Source organism: Gracilinanus agilis, chromosome 5 (assembly GCF_016433145.1).
Source record: "Gracilinanus agilis isolate LMUSP501 chromosome 5, AgileGrace, whole genome shotgun sequence".
NCBI lineage: Eukaryota > Metazoa > Chordata > Mammalia > Didelphimorphia > Didelphidae > Gracilinanus > Gracilinanus agilis.
The window spans coordinates 149,004,796-149,026,178 of record NC_058134.1 but is presented as its reverse complement, the minus strand read 5'-3'; the positions used below and the strand labels follow the sequence as shown (position 1 = coordinate 149,026,178).

General features: G+C 34.9%; 1 protein-coding gene across 1 annotated transcript in view; it reads right to left on the bottom strand.

Moving 5' to 3' along the window:
• The window catches only part of PNPLA8 (patatin like phospholipase domain containing 8), a 46,125-nt gene that overhangs the window by 16,526 nt on the left and 8,216 nt on the right, over nucleotides 1-21,383 (bottom strand). The window contains 4 exon segments of the mRNA XM_044678657.1: nucleotides 6,846-6,903; nucleotides 9,286-9,457; nucleotides 11,608-11,702; nucleotides 17,060-17,211. Of these exon segments, the coding sequence (XP_044534592.1) occupies nucleotides 6,846-6,903; nucleotides 9,286-9,457; nucleotides 11,608-11,702; nucleotides 17,060-17,211 (477 nt within the window).

The window sequence follows — 21,383 nt, the reverse complement described above, 5'->3', positions numbered from 1 at the left end:
AAATACCACAGAGACAGAACAATTGCCACAGCTGTTGGTATGAAGCATATACATTCAGCTAAAGTGAATGCAAACCATTTGTAATAGTCATAGATTTCAATTAATTGTTCTATCAAGTTTGGTACTTTTATCAGCCAAAACGTATAAAGTCCCTGCATAAAAGACCAAATAAGCAGTGACAGACTGCTTAATACAAAAATCATTCTTGTGAAATTCATTTTCTTTTTCTTCAGAAGATAGTAGGTTTCGTATGACTTGGCTCGCCAGTTGTAATGGGGGTAATTTGAGGAAAGGTGTGTGGGATAAGGGAATTTTGGAAGGAGGTTGTCAGAGACTTGCTAAGTGAGTAATCTAGGTTACAGGTAGGCTGGGATTAAGGAGATTCAGGATATAATAGGACTGAAGTCAGGAGTATAACACAGAAGGGAAACAGAGACCTTCAGGGAGAGGAGAAATTAAACTAAACAGACAAAACAGCAGGCTTTACAGACTGGGACTTAGACTCATACACAGGCTGAGGGAAATAGACTAAACTGAAATTAACAAACAGGGTTTAGTTAATTTCACAGGAAGGGACTTGTTTTGAAGTTACACCTTCCTCCAAGATGGATACCCCGGCTTCCCTTCAAACCCAGAGTATGTTAGTTCTTTCCCTCTTCTTCCCTCTCTTAAATAACTAAATGACCAATTATACTAATAAGTCTGTTGAAACAACAAAAGGGTTTATTATCTTTAAAGGTTGATGTGTCAGGAAAGTGGTTCAAAGGAAGGCCCTAACAGTTGTCTCAGGAACCTCAGGTGAGGGAATGGAGGCAAAGATGGAGTCTGAGTAAGGACCAGCCTTTAACTCAACTTACAAAATAAATGATGACTGACTAGTTTCTTTATATCTAATATTGTCAAATAACAATTAACCCTTCACAGATTTGAACTCCTCTCTAATTACTCTCCTTATTAACTCCACAGACATATAAGGTAAGGGAGGGAAGGTAGGAAATAATATTAGGGAAGGAAGATATAAAGGGTTTATCCAAAATAACAATTTCTTAAGTAAATATTTCAAAGCTAGGCTAAATTTCAATACTACAGATAGGTAAGGAAGCAGCTCAGTTGGTTAGACAACCTCTCTCCACGGGAGACTCAAACCAACTGCCTTTTCCTCAAGATTCCAAACCCCTAACTGCTTTTTTTCAGAACTCAGCCAAAGCTTGAAAAAACTATATGACCCCCTCTCTCTATACTACACTATCTAAGAAATAAACTAGTATACTTTGTTAGACATCAAGTAAGATAATTCACAAGTCACTAACTTAGAGAGCTCCACCCTTTTAACTCAATCAGTCAAAACTTGTGAATCCCTTGATAAGAGTTTACACTTTCAGAGGATGAGAGGTAGATCCCACAGACACTGCTCCTCTGGCCAGGGCTAGGCAATTTGGAAGCTGTGATTGGTCCGTGAAGAGGGGAAGGAACAGGAAGTGACGTGGAAAAAGGAATATAAAAAGTCCAGAACTTCTGGTTCTTATCATTTCTCCTTTGGACTTCTTTGAAGGACTGCTCCTTGGGACTTTTCCTCAGTACTTCTGGCTTGGAGAGATTCCTGCCTTGGTGGCTCTGGGAGGAGATCCTCTCAGCTTATTGGCACTTGGTGGGACACTCACTTCAGCGCGAGTTCTGTGAAGAGATTCTTTTCCTTGGATCCTGCATCGGCTTGCTAGTGAGTGGCTCGGACTTCCATGTGGAGATTCGAACTTTGTCAGGGAACGAGTTGAATTTCATTGGATCAGCAGTTAGGGTAGACTAGGCAACTCCTTACTCCTTTCCCTCCTACATTTCATACTTCAACTCTTTCTCTTCCTCATTATAAATAAAAGCTGCTAACAGTTTTTTTCTGGCTTAGGGATAGTATTTTGAATTTGGTGGCCACAACATTGAATTTATAATTTTCTTATTTAGTCAAAACCCCAATTTAACCCTTACAAAACCCAAAATTAAAACTTCAAGGAATAGTATAATTCTAGAGCTCCTAGATCAAGGAAAAAATATTATAAGCAGCCTAAAAGAAACAATTCAAATATTGTGAAGCCATAGTCAGGAAAACAAAGTTTAGCAGGTTCTGCATTAATGTATTACAGGGTTTAGAATAAGTTATACCTGAGGGCAAAAGAATAGGATTATAACCAAAAATCACCTACCCAGCAAAACTGATTATAATCCTTCGGGGGAAAAAATGGTATTTAATGAAAAAGAAGAATTTCAAGCATTCCAGATGAGAAGTCCAAGAACTGAATAGGAAATATGACATTAAAATACAAGACTCAAAAGCATAAAAAAGCAATAGGAAAAGAAATCATAAGAAATTCAATAAGATTAAACTGTTTACAAGGGAAGATGATACTTGTAACTCCTAAGAACTTTTGTTATTATTAAGACAGAAGTATACACAGTCACAGGGCACAAGTGCAAGTTGAATAGGATGAGAAGGTATATATATAAAAAAAATTAAAGGGTGAGAAAGATGGATGCACTAAAAGAAGGGGGAAGGGAGATGTATAATGGAGTAAATGATCTCACATAAAAGAGGTGCTAAAAGATACTAGAGATGGGGAGGCAGACAACTCTTCAATTTTATACTCATCAAAATTGGCTCAAAGAAGGAATAACATACATGCTCAGTTGGGTACAGAAATCTATCTTACTCTACAAGGAATTAGGCAGGGAAAGGAATAAAAGAAGGGGAAGGGAGATGATAGAAGAGAGTATGGTTTGGAGGAAGTGGTAGTCAGGAGCAAAATACTTTGGAGGAAGGACAGGGTGAAAGGATAGAAAGTATAGGAAAAACAGTGGGAAAAATAGAATGGAAGAAAATATACAGAAATTTATAATGTTTCTCTAATAAAGACCTCATTTCTCATATACATAGAGATATGAGTCAAATGTATAAGAATATAAGTCATTCTCTAATTGATAAAAGGTCAAAAGATATGTGAACAAGAAATTTTTAGATGAAGTAAATGCTATATATAGTCATGTGAAAAAATAGAAATATTACTTTATTCTCCTCAGATGAGTATACCCTCTACCACTGAAGGTAAGCATCTCCTTTGCAAGCCTCTAGACTTAGCTGTCTAGAGCACTGATGTTTTAATTAACTTATATAGAGTCACATAATCAGGTTCGAACTCAGGTCTTTCTGGCTAAGATCAGTGTTCTCTCCATTATTTCATTATGCCTATCTTATGTGAACTAAGATCACATTAGGTTTTCCATTTGCCATATCATCGATGAATCATATGAAGCATATAGTCCACTAAAACCTTCATATTTGTCAGGTAAACTGTTTAGCCTCTCACCCCACAACTTATAATTATAATATACTTTTTTTTTTAAACCCTTGTACTTTGGTGTATTGTCTCATAGGTGGAAGATTGGTAAGGGTGGGCAATGGGGGTCAAGTGACTTGCCCAGGGTCACACAGCTGGGAAGTGGCTGAGGCCGGGTTTGAACCTAGGACCTCCTGTCTCTAGGCCTGACTCTCACTCCACTGAGCTACCCAGCTGCCCCTATAATATACTTTTAATTTAAGTCTAAAACTTTATTTTTATTAAATTTCATCTTTTGGCTTGATATTCTAGCTTGTTAAGATCTTAAAATTTTATTAGCTGTGCCTCTTGGTTTTATCATTTTCAAATCTGATAAATATGACATTTAGATCTTTATTCAAGTCATTAGTAAAAATATTAAATAACATAGGGTCAAACTTAGATCCCTAAAACACTTCACTAGCACTATCTTTCCAAGTAGAAATTGGAGTAATTTCAAATATTGCCAAAGCCACCTACTATACTATCATCTACCACATATACTCCCACCTCAAAATCAACAAGCATTTATTAAGCATCTATTATGTGTCATGAACTATGATAAATACTGGGAGAGCAAAGAAAGGCAAAGAACTGTCCCTTGCTCTTAAGGGACTCAACAGTCTAATGTGGGAGATAACACAAAAACAACTACATGCAAACAAAATACTGACAAGATATCTCAAAAGGATGGAATTAAGATTAAACAGGACTGGAAAAAGTAGAACTTTACCTAATATTTGAAGAAGGCCAGAGAAGTCTGAAATCAAGATGAGGAAGAAGAGAGTTTCAGGGAATTGGGGCAACCAATGAAAATGTGTGACATCAGGAAGTGGAAGTATTAAGAAGGATCTAGTATCAGTGTATTATAGACTAATGTGAAGATTGGATTAGACCTACCCTGCCTAGTTTTAGATTAAACCACCAAAAGTGTAAACACCACCACTTAATCTTCAAGTGAGGAACTGTAACCCATGATGCAAGAGTGGGTGAGGAATCAGAATTGACTGACTGCCCTCTGGGCAGTCCTAAGCAAAGCGTTGGTTGTGATTGGTGCACATAAAGTAGAGGAAGGCACAGGAAGTGATGCAAAAGAAGCACCTTTAAAAGGGAGTGACAACTTCCTGTGAGAGTTCTTATTCATTCTTCGGAGTTGAAGTTGGAGTTGGAGACTCTTCTTAAATCTCTTCCTTTGTACTACCATGTGGTGAGCGTAAAGACTGATTTTTCCTGGATTTTTTTTTGAAGGGACTCTCCTTTCAAATGAGGCTTCGTGACTGAAGCTTTGGCTTCATTCATCCTCGGGCCCTTGGCTCAAAGTTGGGGCTTCTCTGGCTGAGGACTAATTAGCCCTGCCTGGGTTGAGCCAGGGGCTGGAACAAATTACTTAGTATGTTATCTTACCCTATTCTCTCTCTGATTTTCTCTACTTTCACTCTCTCCTATATTTTATAAATAAATTACTAAAAAATCATTTTGGAATTGATATTTATTCAATTCCTGACAACCAACCCCTTTTAATATTCAGTCCAACCAAACATAATTTTCCCCTTTTACACTAAGTGGGCAGGGGGAGAGAAGGAAAGGGGTAAAGTATAAGAAGCCTAGAGAGGTAGAAGGGAGTCAGGTTATAAAGAGTTTTAAAAACCACAGAGGATTTTATATTTCATCCTGAAGGTTATAGGAAACCCCTAGGATTTACTGGATAAGGTAATGACGTGATCAGATCTGCCCATAAGGAAGATTCAATGGACAGCTGAACAGAAGATGGACTGGGGTAGGGAAGATATAGAGGCAGAATCAGAATCATAAGGCTATTACAACAGTCAAGCAGGGAAGCAGCCAGCAGATAGGGAACGATGGGCAATAAGTAAAAGTCTGGATATGATAAAGCAGTGTTGGCGAAGAGACCTGACATGTGTGCATAGCTGGCACTAGAAGAGCTGCTCTGTTCCCATTCTTCCAAGTACCTGAGGACATTTTTTACATGTCCTGCCCCTCTGTCCAGCTGCCCACAGCAAGCACTTCCTCCCTCTGTTCTCTCCAGTAATGCAGGGGCACTTGGAAAAGGCTAGCCAAGGCTATAATAGAGGACGCACTCTCCTGGAGATGAAAGAATGGAACAAGATCAATTGTGTGTGTAGAGATGTTTGCCTTGGCAAGAAGGGACCCTTCTTCATGGGAGACAGCTGAAGAAAGAAATAACCAGCAAATCATTTTGAGTGGTGCAAAATGAGAAGATGGAGGTCCTGGTGAATACCCTCAATTTTTTCAGGGAAATATGAAACAAAGTTCTCTGTTGTAAGAGTGGGGAGGAATTGCTCTGAGGAGGTTTGAGGAGGGATGCAAAATTTTGGAAAAGTTCCTTCAGTGAATGGGCTAGAAAATCAATTAGTGATAAATCAATAATAACAATCACAATCAATTAAAATCAGAAATAAAAGGATTCAAATATTTTGCTAAAATTTAAGTAAATTATATCAATTGTAATCCCTTGATCTGCCAGAAAAGGAAATAAGGTTAATTTAGAACAGTGATGACAAACCTATGGCATGGGTGCCAAAGAGGGATGACATGTAGAGCACTCTGTGTGGGCACAGGGGCCACCCCCCAAAACCCCCCTGGCCCAAGTTTATTACTAGAAAGGCAGAGGGATCTGGGTAGAGTTATTCCCTTCCCCCTTTTCACCGCACCTGATGACATTTTTTCACATCCCCTACCTCTCTGCCCAGTAGTCCAATAGGAGTACACAGGGGATAAGGGCTTACAGGTTGCAGAGCTGGAGGAGAGCAGAAACCTTGGACCACTCCTTTCCATGCATGCCTCTCATCACCCACACCTCTACCCAGCAGCCCAATGGGAGTGCTTCCTCCCTCTCCTGTCTGGGGTAAGAAGAATGTGGGATGTGACATGGCATTCAGTCTCTGGTGGAGGGGCTGGCATGGCACTTGGTCTGGCGGGGTGGGGGAGGAGGCCTGGCACTCTGTCTCTAAAAGGTTGCCATCAATGATCTGGAATATAATGCTTTTTCTATTATACCACTCTACACCATTTCTTTGCCAGCTAGATGGCACAGTGGATAAAGCACCAGGCCTGGAATCAAGAAGCACTGTGTTTCAAATCTGGCCTCAGACATTAGCTATGTGACCCTGAGCAGTTCCTTAACCCTCTATGCCTCAGTTTCCTCATCTATAAAATGAGCTAGAGAAGGAATGACAACCCATTGCAGTATACCAAGAAAACACCAAATAGTGTCAGAAAGAGTTGGTCATGACTGAGACAACTGAATAACAGACCATTATAAATTTTACCACTTTAAAGCACTTTTTTAAAAAACCAGGCATTTATAAAACCTAGTTAGAACTGGGATTCAGAAGGAAGTAGTATTCTGAAAAGTTCTGTTATTTCTTCCCCATAACAAGTACTTATAAAATTAATAAAACATTTTCCTATAGTTTCACAATCATATGACTCTATACTTACCTTAGGACACTTGGGATTTCTTGCTGTTTCAATCATTAGATTAGATCCCATTCTGTCCCTTTATAAAATAAGAAATAGTAACTTATATCAAAGGGATTACATTTTAGAATATTGGTGATAGAAAAATCTATTTTAAAATGCATTTAAAATAAAAAATTAAATAATAAAATTAAAAAAAATTTTAATTAAATTACATTTTAAACTTTCAATAAATGGACAAGTATTTCCCAAACAATATGATTGTGCACCAAAATATGGGGACAACAAAAAGTGCTATTACTCTTTTTTTTTTATGGAACTTAAAATTTAATAACAGAGATAAAACTAACACATATGCAACAATTCTTCAAGCTCCAAGTATTTTTGTTTAGAGGAAGGATAAATGCTCTTACTTAAAAAGAAAAATTACTTCATTTAAGGATCCCCACAGTCAAGTATATAAAGGCCACCAAGTAAATATCTCTTAGTTGAATAATAAAATCAAGAAAAGTTGTTATGCAAAGTGCTTGTTCAATTAAATTAGCTTAGTTCTAAAATTTGCCTTCTATCACATTTAATCCTATCTTACATTATGGAAATATGAGCCATTCTACTAAATTTCAGGGAAATAAAGGTTTTAGAAGATAAATTAGATGAAAAAGAACTTGGAGATAAAAAAGAATAACCAAGTTATTAGTGACAAATTTGAAAAGTAAATTACTTAAGAATTGAGGACTATACTTTGTACTACATATATATTAATATATTTTAGTTCCAGTATACATCTGAATAATTTGTGTGCTGGTTTGGTGGTGTTTTTTTAAGTCTTTTACAAAGAAACCTTATACTAGTTTAAATATAAAAGAGACCTTGAGAAGGACCAGAATTCACTTCTGGACTTGGCACCATGGCCTTTGGGATCAGTAATAAATCAGACAATCTTAGGGAAATTTCTTTTCTCAGGTTTCCCCAATATGCAAATATAAGGCAGTTAAGAGGCACCCTTTAGCTCAGCTCAGCTCATCTCTAATGGTGGTGCAGTAATTACTTGCTAAGTAAAATGTGATTTAACCAGTAAGGGGCTTTGAAAGTATTTGTCTTAGTGCTGTTTAAAGATTTCCACTGAATTAAGAATCCTCATTTGCATGGTATGGCTAACTAAGGTAGTGGGATATCAAAACAGCTGGACTGAGCATAGGAAACACCTGGGTTCAAATTCTACCTCTGACACTGTTAGCTGTGTGAATAATTTTGAGGCTTACTTTACTTATCTGTAAAAATTAGAATAATAACTCCTCTAGTACTTCACAACACTGTTAGGAGAATCAAATAAGATAATATATATAAAATATTTTTTAAAACTTACAACTATTGCAATATTAGATAGAATTTACCATATAAGTGTTAATTAGCTGAACATTCAGAAATTAGATTTTATTATCAACAAGATAATGAAATCAGTTAGGTAAACATTTTAGTCTACTTTACTTCAGTCTTGATGGAGTTATAAAAATTAACCCAAACTTTTTACTTTCCTTGCTACTTTTTATATGAAGCAGCTTACTTTTTTTCATGCTTGTATATTTTTGGTATTTGATTGGGATGAGAAAATGTGGCAGCCAAGATTAACCCTAAATTAATGTGGTAGGAGTAATTACAAAAAGGAGAATTAACTTTTAAATTTAAGTTCTAAATAGGAAACCTTTAAAGGATTTTTTTTTCTTTTTAAATTTTAGGATGGTGGACTTGACTTTATAAGACCTTAGTCCATATACTGATTCTACCTCTAATAAATCATATTAGGTCCGGTAAATAATCTCATTTCTTTGGGTAAAAGTTCTTATTAATCTGTAAAATAGGGATGTGGATCTGTTCACTATATAATTTTAAAGGTGCTATGAGGAAAATACTTTGCAAACTTGTGTGTTACAGTATATAATCTATTATTTTGAAAGAAACTGACTGCTAACAACGTTAAAATATATATAATAAAAAATATTAGCAAATCTTACAGAGAAAAAAAGACTAATTTATGCAGTTAAAAGGCACAAAAAACAACTAATTTTTTACTAGCAATAGTCTGACACTACTTTTGCATATTTCATAGCTTCTCAGGAAACTATATCTACATCATTTTTTAAAACCATTCAGTTTATCATGTAGTAAATAAAAATCATCATGAGCAAATTACAAAAGTATTTCAATTGTTTTTATTTCAGATATTACTTAAAAACAGAAAAATCATTGCAAATGTTTCAAATTATACTTTTCAGGAAAAGAGAAATGAGAATTATGTGATAACCTGTGGATAATTAAAATTAGCCCACCAAAATTCAGTTTTCTCTGAGGATATTAAGTGCCAATAACAATCAGCTTTTTAAAAAGGTAACAAATATATCATTCATGTCTGAGAACTTCAAATAAAAATTTATTGAAATGACATATACAAATGGCAACTTACTTAAGTATTCTTTCCCAGGTTTCGCTGTCATAAAATTCATGTTTCCACCCCATTTTGACTGTTCCAATAATGAGATTCTGTGTAAATACATCTGTTCCTAATTTTCGATAAAGTTCCTCACAATCCTCCAGATCCATATGAAATAATCCCACCATGAAAGCTAATATGGCACCTAAAAGAAAAGTGTCAATGTACAAAATTTGTGTTTTTCTAGGAAAAAAGTATTAATATTTAATTAAAACTGAAGAAATTATACATACACATAATAGCTTCTACCTTCCTTTAAGTAACATATAGGAAATTTACTTCAATACACAACTTCACTAGAATAAAGTAATTACATAACTTTGATAATTGAATAGACGTCTCATCCGACAAATCTAACAACTCATTCCTTTAAATTAGACCAAGTGTAGGTATTTTTTGTAGGTATGTAGAATGCTTTTTTTAAAAGCTAATTTATAATTAATAACGAGCAAATACTGCCACCTAGTGTGTGTTAGACTGAGGCTAAACCAACCAAAAAAAAAAAAAAAAAGAGGGAACTATAAAAATATTTTAAATTATCACTGAATAAGCTGGAATGGTGATAACTGGGATACAAGTGAGAAAAAAATTATGAAAATATTTTTCTAAATACATATATTATTTTATGTCAAATTACATAATTAACAATAAGGTCAAATTCTCTCTGAACTCTGAATTCTACCCTGAAAGGGATTGTTACTACAACATGGTATCATTAACTTAAGAGAAACGTTACTTTGTTGTTGAGATTGCTAGAAAGAAAAAAAAAACAACCACCCCTTACTTAAACTATTAATTATATTACTATATAAATCTAAGTTCTAAACAAATGTGTGATCGCTAAACTTACCAAAAATATGAAATAAATTATAAAAATACAATTAAAAAAAAGGATGACTTAAATGTATAAACAAAGAAGAAAAAAGATCCATTAAGGCAGTGGAGAATATTGACCAACAGGACAGAGGGTAGAAAACTGTGAAGGAGAGAAGAACTGGAAAGAAAGATCACTAGTGGCTAAGTAACAGATGAAGCAATTCCTAAAAAGGAGGGAGCAGGGCCTCCTGATGAGAAAATAGCTGCTTATGCTACAAAGAAAGATTGAGGCACATAGGTCCTGTGCCGCCTACCTACCTACTGGTAAAGAACAGAAGTAAATCATGAAACTATTCAACAGTAAGAATATTCCTAACATGAAGTACTAAAACAAAAATGAAACCAACTGCAACTTAAAAACTGTAAGCAAGGCAGACCGCTTAACATTGACTACTAACATGTATTCCATATCACTCAAAAAGCAAAGCCTTCCATTTCTCAACCTGGACCTTGACTGCAAGTTCTCTCCACATTGAAACAATCCCTATTCAGAACACAGACAGTAACTTTGTATAACTCTTATCCACCTCTAATTTCAAGTCAATATAATGTTGATATTCCCGAATATAAAGAATTCTTTTTGGGGGGGAAACCATTATGATCTGTCTTATAATCGCTACAAGTAATTGGTTCCAAGGCAAAGAGAGGTAAGGACTAGGCCACTAGGGTTAAGTGACTTAAGCCTCACAACTAGGAAGTATCTGAGACCAGATTTTAAACTCAGGTCCTATTGACCTCAAGCCTGGCACACTACATATTGAGCCAACTACCTGCTCCTACTTAGTTTTAAAGGACCATGACAGAGACTGCCATTTTGCTAGTCTTTAAAAAACAATGCAATATAAATCAAGGAAAGCAAAGAAAGAATCCCTGAAAAAATACTAACTGGGGGAGAAAATATAGGTATCTTATCTGTGTGATTTAACTACAATGTAATTTTGGATGAGAACTGTTTATAAAATTAAATCCTGTTCCGTAGCTAGAAATTTTGGCACTGTTACTCAAATATTATAGTCAAGCATATTTCAAATATTTGCTTGTAATTAACACAATGAAAAAGGTAAAGTGATTATCAGGTGAATTATGTAATGCTTTCAGAAGAAAAAGATATGCTTTTAGATTACTTGCTCTTTTTAAAATTATTATTCACAAAGTTTTAATGCTATCCTAAATAGATTAACTCAATGTGTATCACTTTAATTTGAACCACACTGTATCACGACCAAATGGGTTGCTCCTTAATCAATAGCCTTAAATATTTGACTAAAAAATTAATTTTCTCCAAAAAAGCAAGAATATTTAAAATTTAAACCTAAAAGCTGAAAAAAAAGCAGTAGTAAAATAGATTTCCCTTTACAGCCTATTTAATTATTTTCTTTAAATGGGTTAATGAAATATATCATTTTCAGTATCAATTACCTGTGCTTACACCACAAATGTAATCGAAAAGTTGATGGATTGGCTTTTTAGTAAGTTCAACAATTTTTCGAAGACTCTGAAGAGCAACTACACCTCTGAAATAAAGTTTGGAGAAAGATATAATTAAAATGTTTGCTTTAAAGAAAAAGGACTTAAGTTCAAGTCCCCCAGAAAATGCATTTCCCAGTTTATTCCAAACCAATAATCTTGACACATTAATATGTAAATAAGCAGGAGTACATTTTTTGTAAGTTAGCATTTGTAACAAGTTATTCCTTTTTAAATCTCACAAAAGCTATTAAAATAATTTGAATTTTAATAACTAAATTTGTGGGGCAATCTACTACACAGTTAGCATTCAGTGTCTGGGTTCACAACCCTATCAGCTCATACTTGGATTACTGAAATAATTTCCTGTTTAGATCTCCTGATAATTCTAATATATCCTGCATTACACTATCATATCAGGACTTGGGCAGCAATAGGTCAGGGTGGGGTCAGAACCAGAAATTTAAATAGAAAGAAGGGACATTACCAAGTACCAAAAATCAGGAAACCAGAAAGGACATTTTTGACCAAGTATAATGAAGAAAGATAAGGCAGGAAAGAATAAGTAGGTACAGAATAATAAAAAAAAAAAAAAAACTAGTTAAATCCAAGAAAATGAAAGGCAAGAATTAGAAATCTAGGGCAAGGAAACAAAAGGATAAGGAGTCTCCAATCAGGAGGTTTACATGACAAAGATCATGAATCCAGGATGAATAGTCTGAGCAGTTAAGAAGTCAGGCTCTAAAGGAGTAAAAATAGCAAGGCATAGGGTATTATAACCAATAATGAAGCTTAATAGTTAAGCTGATACCTTTTAATATAGGGATACTTATATAATTTCAATTCAGGGATAGAACTACTCTGTGACTATGGACAGATCTGAACTCAGAAGTGATCAGGTGCATCTGACTAGAAGAGAGGTGGATAAGGGCACAAGAAAAAAAGGCAGTTTGTGACAATCTAATTTTTTAAAATACATCTTCTGAAATGTCATTCCTTTTGTTAAAAAAAAAAAAAAAAAAACCTGGGGGCAGCTGGGTAGCTCAGTGGATTGAGAGCCAGGCCTAGAGACAGGAGGTCCTAGGTTCAAATCCGGCCTCAGACACTTCCCAGCTGTGTGACCCTGGGCAAGTCACTTGACCCCCATTGCCTACCCTTACCAATCTTCCACCTATAAGTCACACAGAAGTTAAGGGTTAAAAAAAAAAAATTAAAAAAAAAATCCTTCAACATTTCCTTATTTCCAGTGCCATTAAATTCAAACTTCTGCTTAAACTTCAAAATCTTCCATTTCATAAGTCTCATTCTACTCACACAAACAACCTTATTTCCTAAGACTTTACAACATGTACTTTGGTTCTCCAAGAAGTTCAATGTTCTTACTAGTTTCAAAAATATGTGAAACTAAGAACCCTAAAATTTAAAGAGCCATGCATCTATTCACATTGTTCTCCTCTACTATAATATTCTCTATCATTTCTTCTCCATCTATCTAAGGCTTATTCATCCTTTGAGGTCCATGAAGTCTTCCCTCACAAGTTCAGCCCTGTCTGATCCCCCTCTCCAATAAGTTCCTAGAGTAATAAAAACTAGTAAGTAATTACTCTGTAGTATACAATTATGAATATAAATAGTCCTGATTGCTTATCAATATTACCAGTGTATTAATAACATGTCTAAAAATATCTTCAAGAAGCTTCTATGTCTTACACTACCATACCCTCCAAAGTATCTCATATAGAGCTAAGCACATGGCTACTATTCAGTCTTTCAATCATATCTAACTCTTTATGACCCTCATAGACCATAAGCACATAAAGGCCCTTCTATCCTCCACTATCTCTTAAAATCTGTCCAAGTTCATAATTGTTGTTTCCATGATACTATTTATCTATCCATCCTCTGAGTCTCCTTTTCCTTTTGCCTTCATTTTTTTCTTTCCCAACATTAAGATCTTTTCCAATGAGTATTGCCTTTTCATTATGTGGCCAAAGTATTTAAGTTTCAGCATATGATCTCCCAAAGAATAGTCTGAATTAATTTCTTTAAATATTTACTGATTCAATCTCCTTGCTGATCAAGAGACTCTTGGAAATCTTTTTCAGCACAACTTGAAAGTGCTGATTGTGCAGAACTTAGCTTTCCTTATATTCCAAATTTCTCAGCCATATACATATGTGTGTGTGTATTATTATCAGAAAAATCAGACTTTTTTCAGTATTATGAAATTTGGCTTGCCCATAACTTTTATTGTTGTTTGGGGATTTGAGATAATTTGTAACTAGACTTTCCAGATTTTTTTTTTCATTTTCACATTTTTTTAAAAATATTTTTCCATGGTTACATGATTCATGTTTTCTCCTCCCCACTTTCCTCCACCCTCTCTGAACTGACAAGCAATTACACTGGTTTATACAAATATCTTATTAGTCAAAACCTATTTCCATATTATTCACATTTGTAATAATCTTTTAAAACCACAACTCCCAATCATATACCTATATAAGCAAGTGATAAATCATATGTTTTCCTTCTGCATTTCTACTCCCACAGTTCTTTCTCTAGATGTTGATAGCATATTTTCTCATAAGTCCCTCAGGATAGTTCTGGATTACTGAATTGCTATTAGAAGCAAAGTTAATTACATTTGATTGTTCCACAATGCTTCACTTTTTGTGTACAATGTTTTCCTGGTTCTACTCATTATAAATCAGTTCATGGAAGTCTTTCCAGTTCATTTAGAAATCAGGCAGTTCATCATTCCTTATCACACAATAGTATTCCATCACCAACATATACCACAATTTGTTCAGTCATTCCCCAATCGAGGGACGCCCCCCTCATTTTCCAATATTTTGCCACCACAAAAAGCACAGCTATAAATATTTTTGTACAAACATTTTTTTTTTACCTTTTTGGGCTACAAACCCAGTAGTGGTATAGCTGGATCAAAGGGCATGCAATCTTTAACGCCCTTTGGGCATAATTCCAAATTGCCTTCCAGAATGGTTGGGTCAATTCACAACTCCACCAGCAGTGCACTAATGTCCCAATTTTGCCACATCCCCTCCAACATTTAGCACTTTCCTTTACTCTCATATTGGTCAATCTGGTAGGTGTGAGGTGGTACCTCAGAGTTGTTTTGATTTGCGTTTCTCTAATCGGGAGGGATTTAGAACAGTTTTTCATGTGATTATTGATAGTTTTTATTTCTTAAGCGGAAAACTGCATATTCATATCCCTTGACCATTTGTCAAATGGGGAATGGCTTGATTTCTTGTACATCTGATTTAGTTCCTTGTATATATGGGAAATTAAACTTTTGTCAGAGATTTCTGTTATAAAAATGTTCTCCTGGTTGATTGCTTTCTCTTCCTAGGGTGACAATATATAGCCTTGCTGTATTCCTTTCCCAACTTTAACATAATCAGTTGTTCTACATTTGGTTCTTATTTTTGCAGTGACCGAAGCAGAAGTTTCATGTAGTACCGCTATTTCTGAATGGATCAATAACACTGAAACCTGTGATCAAGTGCTATAAGTTACCATAAACCCATAAGGATTTTGTTCTCTCATATATCTGTTTTCTAGGTTTCTGTGTTGGTCCAGGCACTACAGTCAATGAGTGCACCAATGGGAGACTGTTTCCAAGGTTTATGTGACTTATTAGTTGGGCACTTGCTTATTAAAGTGCTAGATAAATGCTAGTTAACATTATTATTAGGATCTGCTGACTTAAAAAATGTATTGCCATGATCCTATTTATAATCTAAAAGTGTCATATTGGTGAATGACTGGTTTATGTAAATAGAAACACGCTGATGAGAACATGAGAATAACAATCATTATTACTATTAATAAAAAACAGCTAACATTTATATACTGTTTCATGTTTACCAAGCACTTTACATGTCTTATGTAGGAAGAAGGATGAAACTGAAAATGAGAGGTCAAGTAACTTGCCCCAAGTTATAAAGATAGTAAGGTAGAATGGAAATCAAGATTACCTAACTCCAAATTCAACATTCTATCCACTACATAACTTACTTGACAAGTTATTGAGAGAATTCTCTCCGGAGAGAATTTGAAAATAATTATGTGGTTTTCTATAATATAGATCTGCACATGAAAAAGTGTTCTAAATCTCTTATAATTAGAGAAATGCAAATCAAAACAACTCTGAGGTACCACCTCACACCAAGTAGATTGACTGATATGACAGTAAAAGAAAGTAATAAATGTTGGAGGGGATGTTGCAAAATTGGGACATTAATGCACTGCTGGTGGAGTTGTGAATTGATACAACCATTCTGGATGGCCATTTGGAACTTTGCCCAAAGGGCTTTAAAATAATGCCTGTCTTTTGATCCAGCCATACCACTGCTGGGTTTATACCCCAAAGATATAATAAGGAAAAAGACTTGTACAAAAATATTTATAGTCGCACTCTTTGTGGTGGCAAAAATTGGAAAATGAGGGGATGCCCTTCGACTGGAGAATGGCTGAACAAATTGTGGTATCTGTTGGTGATGGAATACTATTATGCTCAAAGGAATAATGAACTGGAGGAATTCTATGTGAACTGGAAAGACCTCCAGGAACTGATGCAGAGTGAAAGGAGCAGAACCAGGAGAACCTTATACACTGAGACTGATACACTGTGGTAAAATAGAATGTAATGGACTTCATTACTAGCAGCAATGCAATGACCCAGGACACTTCTGAGGGATTTATGAGAAAGAACATCCAGAAAAAGAACTGTGGAAGTAGCAACACAGAAGAAAAACAACTGCTTGACCACATCGATCGATGGGGATATGATTGGGGATGTATACTCTAAGCGACCACCCTAGTACAAATATTAATAATATGGAAATAGGTCTTAATCAATGACACATGTAAAACCCAGTGGAATTGCTCTTTGGCTACGGAAGGGGGGTGGGAGGAGGGAAGAGAAAGAACAAGAATCATGTAACCATGGAATAATATTCTAAAATAATTAAATAAATAAATTTTCTCAAATAAGAAAAAAACAAGACTATAGATCTGCTAATGTAAGGGCAGGATGGAGGGAGCAAGACAACTCAAAGAATAAGTAGGCTGTCCATGTCCAAGTGAAAGGTGTGAAATCCCAACAAAAAAAATGTGGATGACCCTTCCTACCTGTGTTACAAAATAAACTTTAATTTTGTGTCAAAAAGCTTCTTTTAAAATAAGAAACAAAGCATTTTAAGCAAAAATCAGTTTCCTTTATGGAAAAACTATTTAGTAAAAACCACAAACTTAAGTTTGATTTTATAATAATGTTAAGCAATGTTTGATTTTCTAATTAAAGAATCAGGTGGTTAAATTTCAATAGTTAGGCTGCACTCTAAAATAAGCATCAAATTATCCCCAGTTCTACCTTATTCCTCCACCATCAATTGTGAGAATTCGAATTCCTCTTCCTTTCACAGGATCTGTATAGCCAATTAAAGCCAAATTTTCCCTAACAGTAGCTTGAAGAATTTCATCTTTATTTCTTCTTAGTCGTAATAAATATGGAACAAGTTTTTCCTGTAGAGAAGGAAATATATTTATTGAATTTTAAAATGGGAGAGTGAAAAGTATTCATCTTTCAAGAATCCTGTGATATTTTGTTTAGAGAATGTATTTCTTTATAAATCTTTGTAAAATACATCAATCTTCATGAAAAACTTTTCTTTAAAAGCTAGAGAAAATGCAGGTACATAGAGAATATTAGATAAAAATCTTTCTATATATATATAAATCATAACAAAAGCTTAATTGAGCATCACCTATACAATTCAATAGGCATATATAAAGTTCCTATTACATGCATTGCTAAAAAGAAAAAGATAAAGTAAAAAAGTCTTTGCCTACAAGAAGCTTACATTAACTAATTTTTTGCAATATTCAATATGAGAGTACAAAATGATAAATATTGTTTCACATTGATACCTGAAATAAAGTGTTATTGCTTTTAAATGTAGAAATAAAAAAATATAAAGCCTATACTTAAAAGAGTATAGGATACTTAATAATGAAATTTCTGATGGGTCAGACCAAATGAAAAAATTTTTGTTAGCAAATTAAGTCTCAGAAAAGCAGAATATGAGAAGCAATACAGCTTACAGATTTAAGTTCACTTTGGGATCAAGATTTTGAAATCTAATTTTTTTCACCACTGTTCATAAATTTTTGTTTATATTCTATGAGTCCTAAATAAAACTGTTACTCAGAGGCCTACAACTCTCCCAGGTGGGGCCCAAACCAGATTAAAATATAATTTCAAAATATTTAACAAAATAAAAATACAGTAAAGGATAGATAATGTGACTTTCTAAGTCAATATACACCTGCAGGGATCCTTATGTACAGTTTAGTGGCCTCCACTTCTATTTTAATTTGATACCACTGCTATATAGAGCAATTAAGAGGCACAATGAATAGAGTACTAGGGCTGGAATCAGGAAGATATGTCTTCTTAAGTTCAAATCTGACCTCAGATACTTAATAGCTATGAGATCTAGACAATTCACTTAACTCTGTTTGCTTTAGTTTCTTATCTTTCAAATGATTTGGAAAAGAAAATGATAAACCACTCCAGTATTTTTGTCAAGAAAACCTCAAATGAAGTTACAAAGAATGGGACACAACTGAAATGACTAAACAACGATTCCTACTGATATAAGAATTACAGTAGTCTTCCCAGGCCACTAAATAAATACTGGGATCCTTAAAAAAAATTTTTTTTAAACCAAAGGGAAGCTGAGTGACTGCCAAAGTAAGAAAAGCAGTAACAGGCAACAAAGCCCCTTTTCCTAACTGGGTGGAGTTTGGTAACTAGCCTTCAATTCTGCAGGTGTATTCTCTCCCCAAATAAGCAAAAATTAGAACCAATCCATAGGTCCAGGGCCCTTGATTCCTTCCCTGAATGTCTGGTCCTGCTACATTCAGACAAGAACCCAATGAACCCCCCCCCCAGATTCAAATGCACCACCAGACCTGACTTATTTTCATCATTCTGACTGTGCTTAATTTTTTATATGTCTCCCATCAATAAAGCTAGTTTGCTATCATGTTATGAGCTCTGAGTTTCCTTATGTAAGAATTTAGCATTCCATACTTCCCTTAATCTGAATTAAGACACTCTGAAAAATCCCTACCCCCAATTTTAAACATATTATTTTCAGAAACAACTATAGTTATTTACTTATTCATAAACATTGAAATTACTGTGTGAAGAACTTTGTGCTAAGCAGTGGGAGACACACAATCTTTAGATCAGCCATAGCCCTTGTGGGCCTTTTTACAATCTAGTGGGGGAAAATAAAATATAGTTATCATTTATATAAATACATCAAAGTTATCAAAACAACGTGCAAGTTATTTCCATTTCTACCACCACCAACCCCTCCACTGGCAAGGTCCCAAAAATTTCATAGGAGACTTTCAATCACTACAATAGTTGTTTTTTTCCAGACTGGCAAAGAATAGTCCTTGAATGTGTGACTTCATCAAGATGGTGTGGGTACTTCCTTCAAAAATGTAAATCACAATTCATCCATGTAATCTCATCCTGTATGACAACTGTCCTACATCTTCTGGTATTTCCTCTACAGATGGTTTTGAGGGGCCTTCTTCAAGGCTTCTCAATATAACATGGGTACCAAAGTAGCACAATATGACACAATTTGGCTACATGATTGGCCCAGTTCCTTTTCTACTTATACATCTCTTTGATGATATCTTTTATTCATCTTTTGTTAGCAATTTGTTTATGTCATTGAATGGTTATAACAACTAATCAATCAACAGTCATTAAACACCTTCTATGTACTAGATACTTAAACCCTGAATATTATGAAATAAAAAAAATGAAACCATCCTTGACTTTTTTAATTTGAAGAAATTATATATACATATATATATGTAAAAAGATTTTTAAAAATACACACATACAGAGTAAATATAAGGTAATTTCAGGGGGAGCACTAATAGCTGAGGGGAGAAAGAGGGCTTCCTATAGAAATAGCTCTTGAGTGAGCTTTAAAGGAAGTCAGAGATTTGGAAAGGAATGCATATCGAGTAATGGGGAAAGAGGGGATTTTGTAGGAAAGCAGAAAGGAGCAAGAATGTGATCTTGTATTATTTGTAAGGATCAAAAATTAGGTCTGTCTGGCCAAAATGTTGAATATATAAAGGGAAGAAGCACGTAATAAATCTGGAAAGATGAACTGGAGCCATTTTGTAAAGGGCTTTAAATACCTAATGGCAGAGTTTGTATTTGACCCTAGAAACCACAGGAAGCCACTGGAGCTTCTTGTGCAACAGACTGACAGAGTCCTTTGGCAACTATGTAGAATATGAATTAATAAAGGAGTGAATGGAACTAAGGAGACTAATTTGGAAGCTACTGAAATTGTTTAGCTCAGTGATTCCCAAAGTGGGCGCCACTGCCCCCTGGTGGGTGCTGCAGCAATCCAGGGAGGCGGTGATGGCCACAGGTGCATTTATCTTTCCTATTAATTGCTGTTAAAATAAAAAAAATAATTTCCAGGGGGCTAAGTAATATTTTTTCTGGAAAGGGAGTGGTAGGCCAAAAAAGTTTGGGAACCACTGAAAAAGACTTGAACTAAGGTACCCTTAAGTACTTGAGTATGTAAAGAGAGAAACGGAGTCTTTGATTCTAATTCTTTGGCGACTGTAGTATTCAACAATTTGAAGCTATATAGCAAGATTAGAGAATTGGTTTTTATGACAAAAGCAGTATCATAACACCTCCTCCCATGCAAGTTATGTCTACTTTTCCTTAAAAGTTACCAACACCTTCTTGAACACTTGGTTGACTCAAGGGACTAAGGCTCATAGTGTTGGCATAACTTCCTCATTGCCCAAGTATAAAGTCGTCATAATAAAAAGCACCAAAGACACTCAATACCTATTTTGTTGCATGGTTCACAGGTGTTGATTTTGTCCCAGCATCAATAGTAGGAAATTGGTCTGAGTCAAGCCCAGGTGAAAATTGTGTTAAAAAGCAGATTTTTAAAAATCTTTCTATCTTTTGTTTCAGGAAAAGAATACAGATGCAGATGAAATGATTACTATTTAAGCTGCCTTTAGAATCTATAGTGAGTTCTGTAACTGAATACATGCAGATGAAGAGATTTTCATCAAATACAATTTTTTATTATGTCTTACAACTATCACTGGTACTAGTGGTTTATTTTATTGGCAACAGCCAAGTAAATAGTCTTTAGGCTGGAATATTTGGAAATGCAAACTAGAAAGTTAATTTATTGCACTGCCCCCCAAATCTTCAGTTATCATCTTAATTTAAAAAGTTAATATGTATCCGTCAAAATCTGGTTTCATCATTCCATTGAAGAAGGGGGAGAACACAGAAAGAGGTAATTTAGTAGACTTTCCAATTCGTGCCTACTCTACACCTTTCTAATTTCTTTTGAACTTTTCTACCCATCTCATCCCATTCAATCTTTTTGTATATCCCAAGCTTTTTCTCCTTTTGCTTTTTGTTCACTGGTAGTTTTCAGTCATGGAAAGCCCTCACCATTTTGGACTACTGAAAATGTCTGTGATGTCTTGAAAGTGTTATTCCCCACATGAATCCATCCCTAATTTCCCCATCCTCTTCCTCTTTTGAACTCTAATAATACCTTTTATGTACTTAGAATCATTACAGAAAAGACCTAAAAAAGATCTAG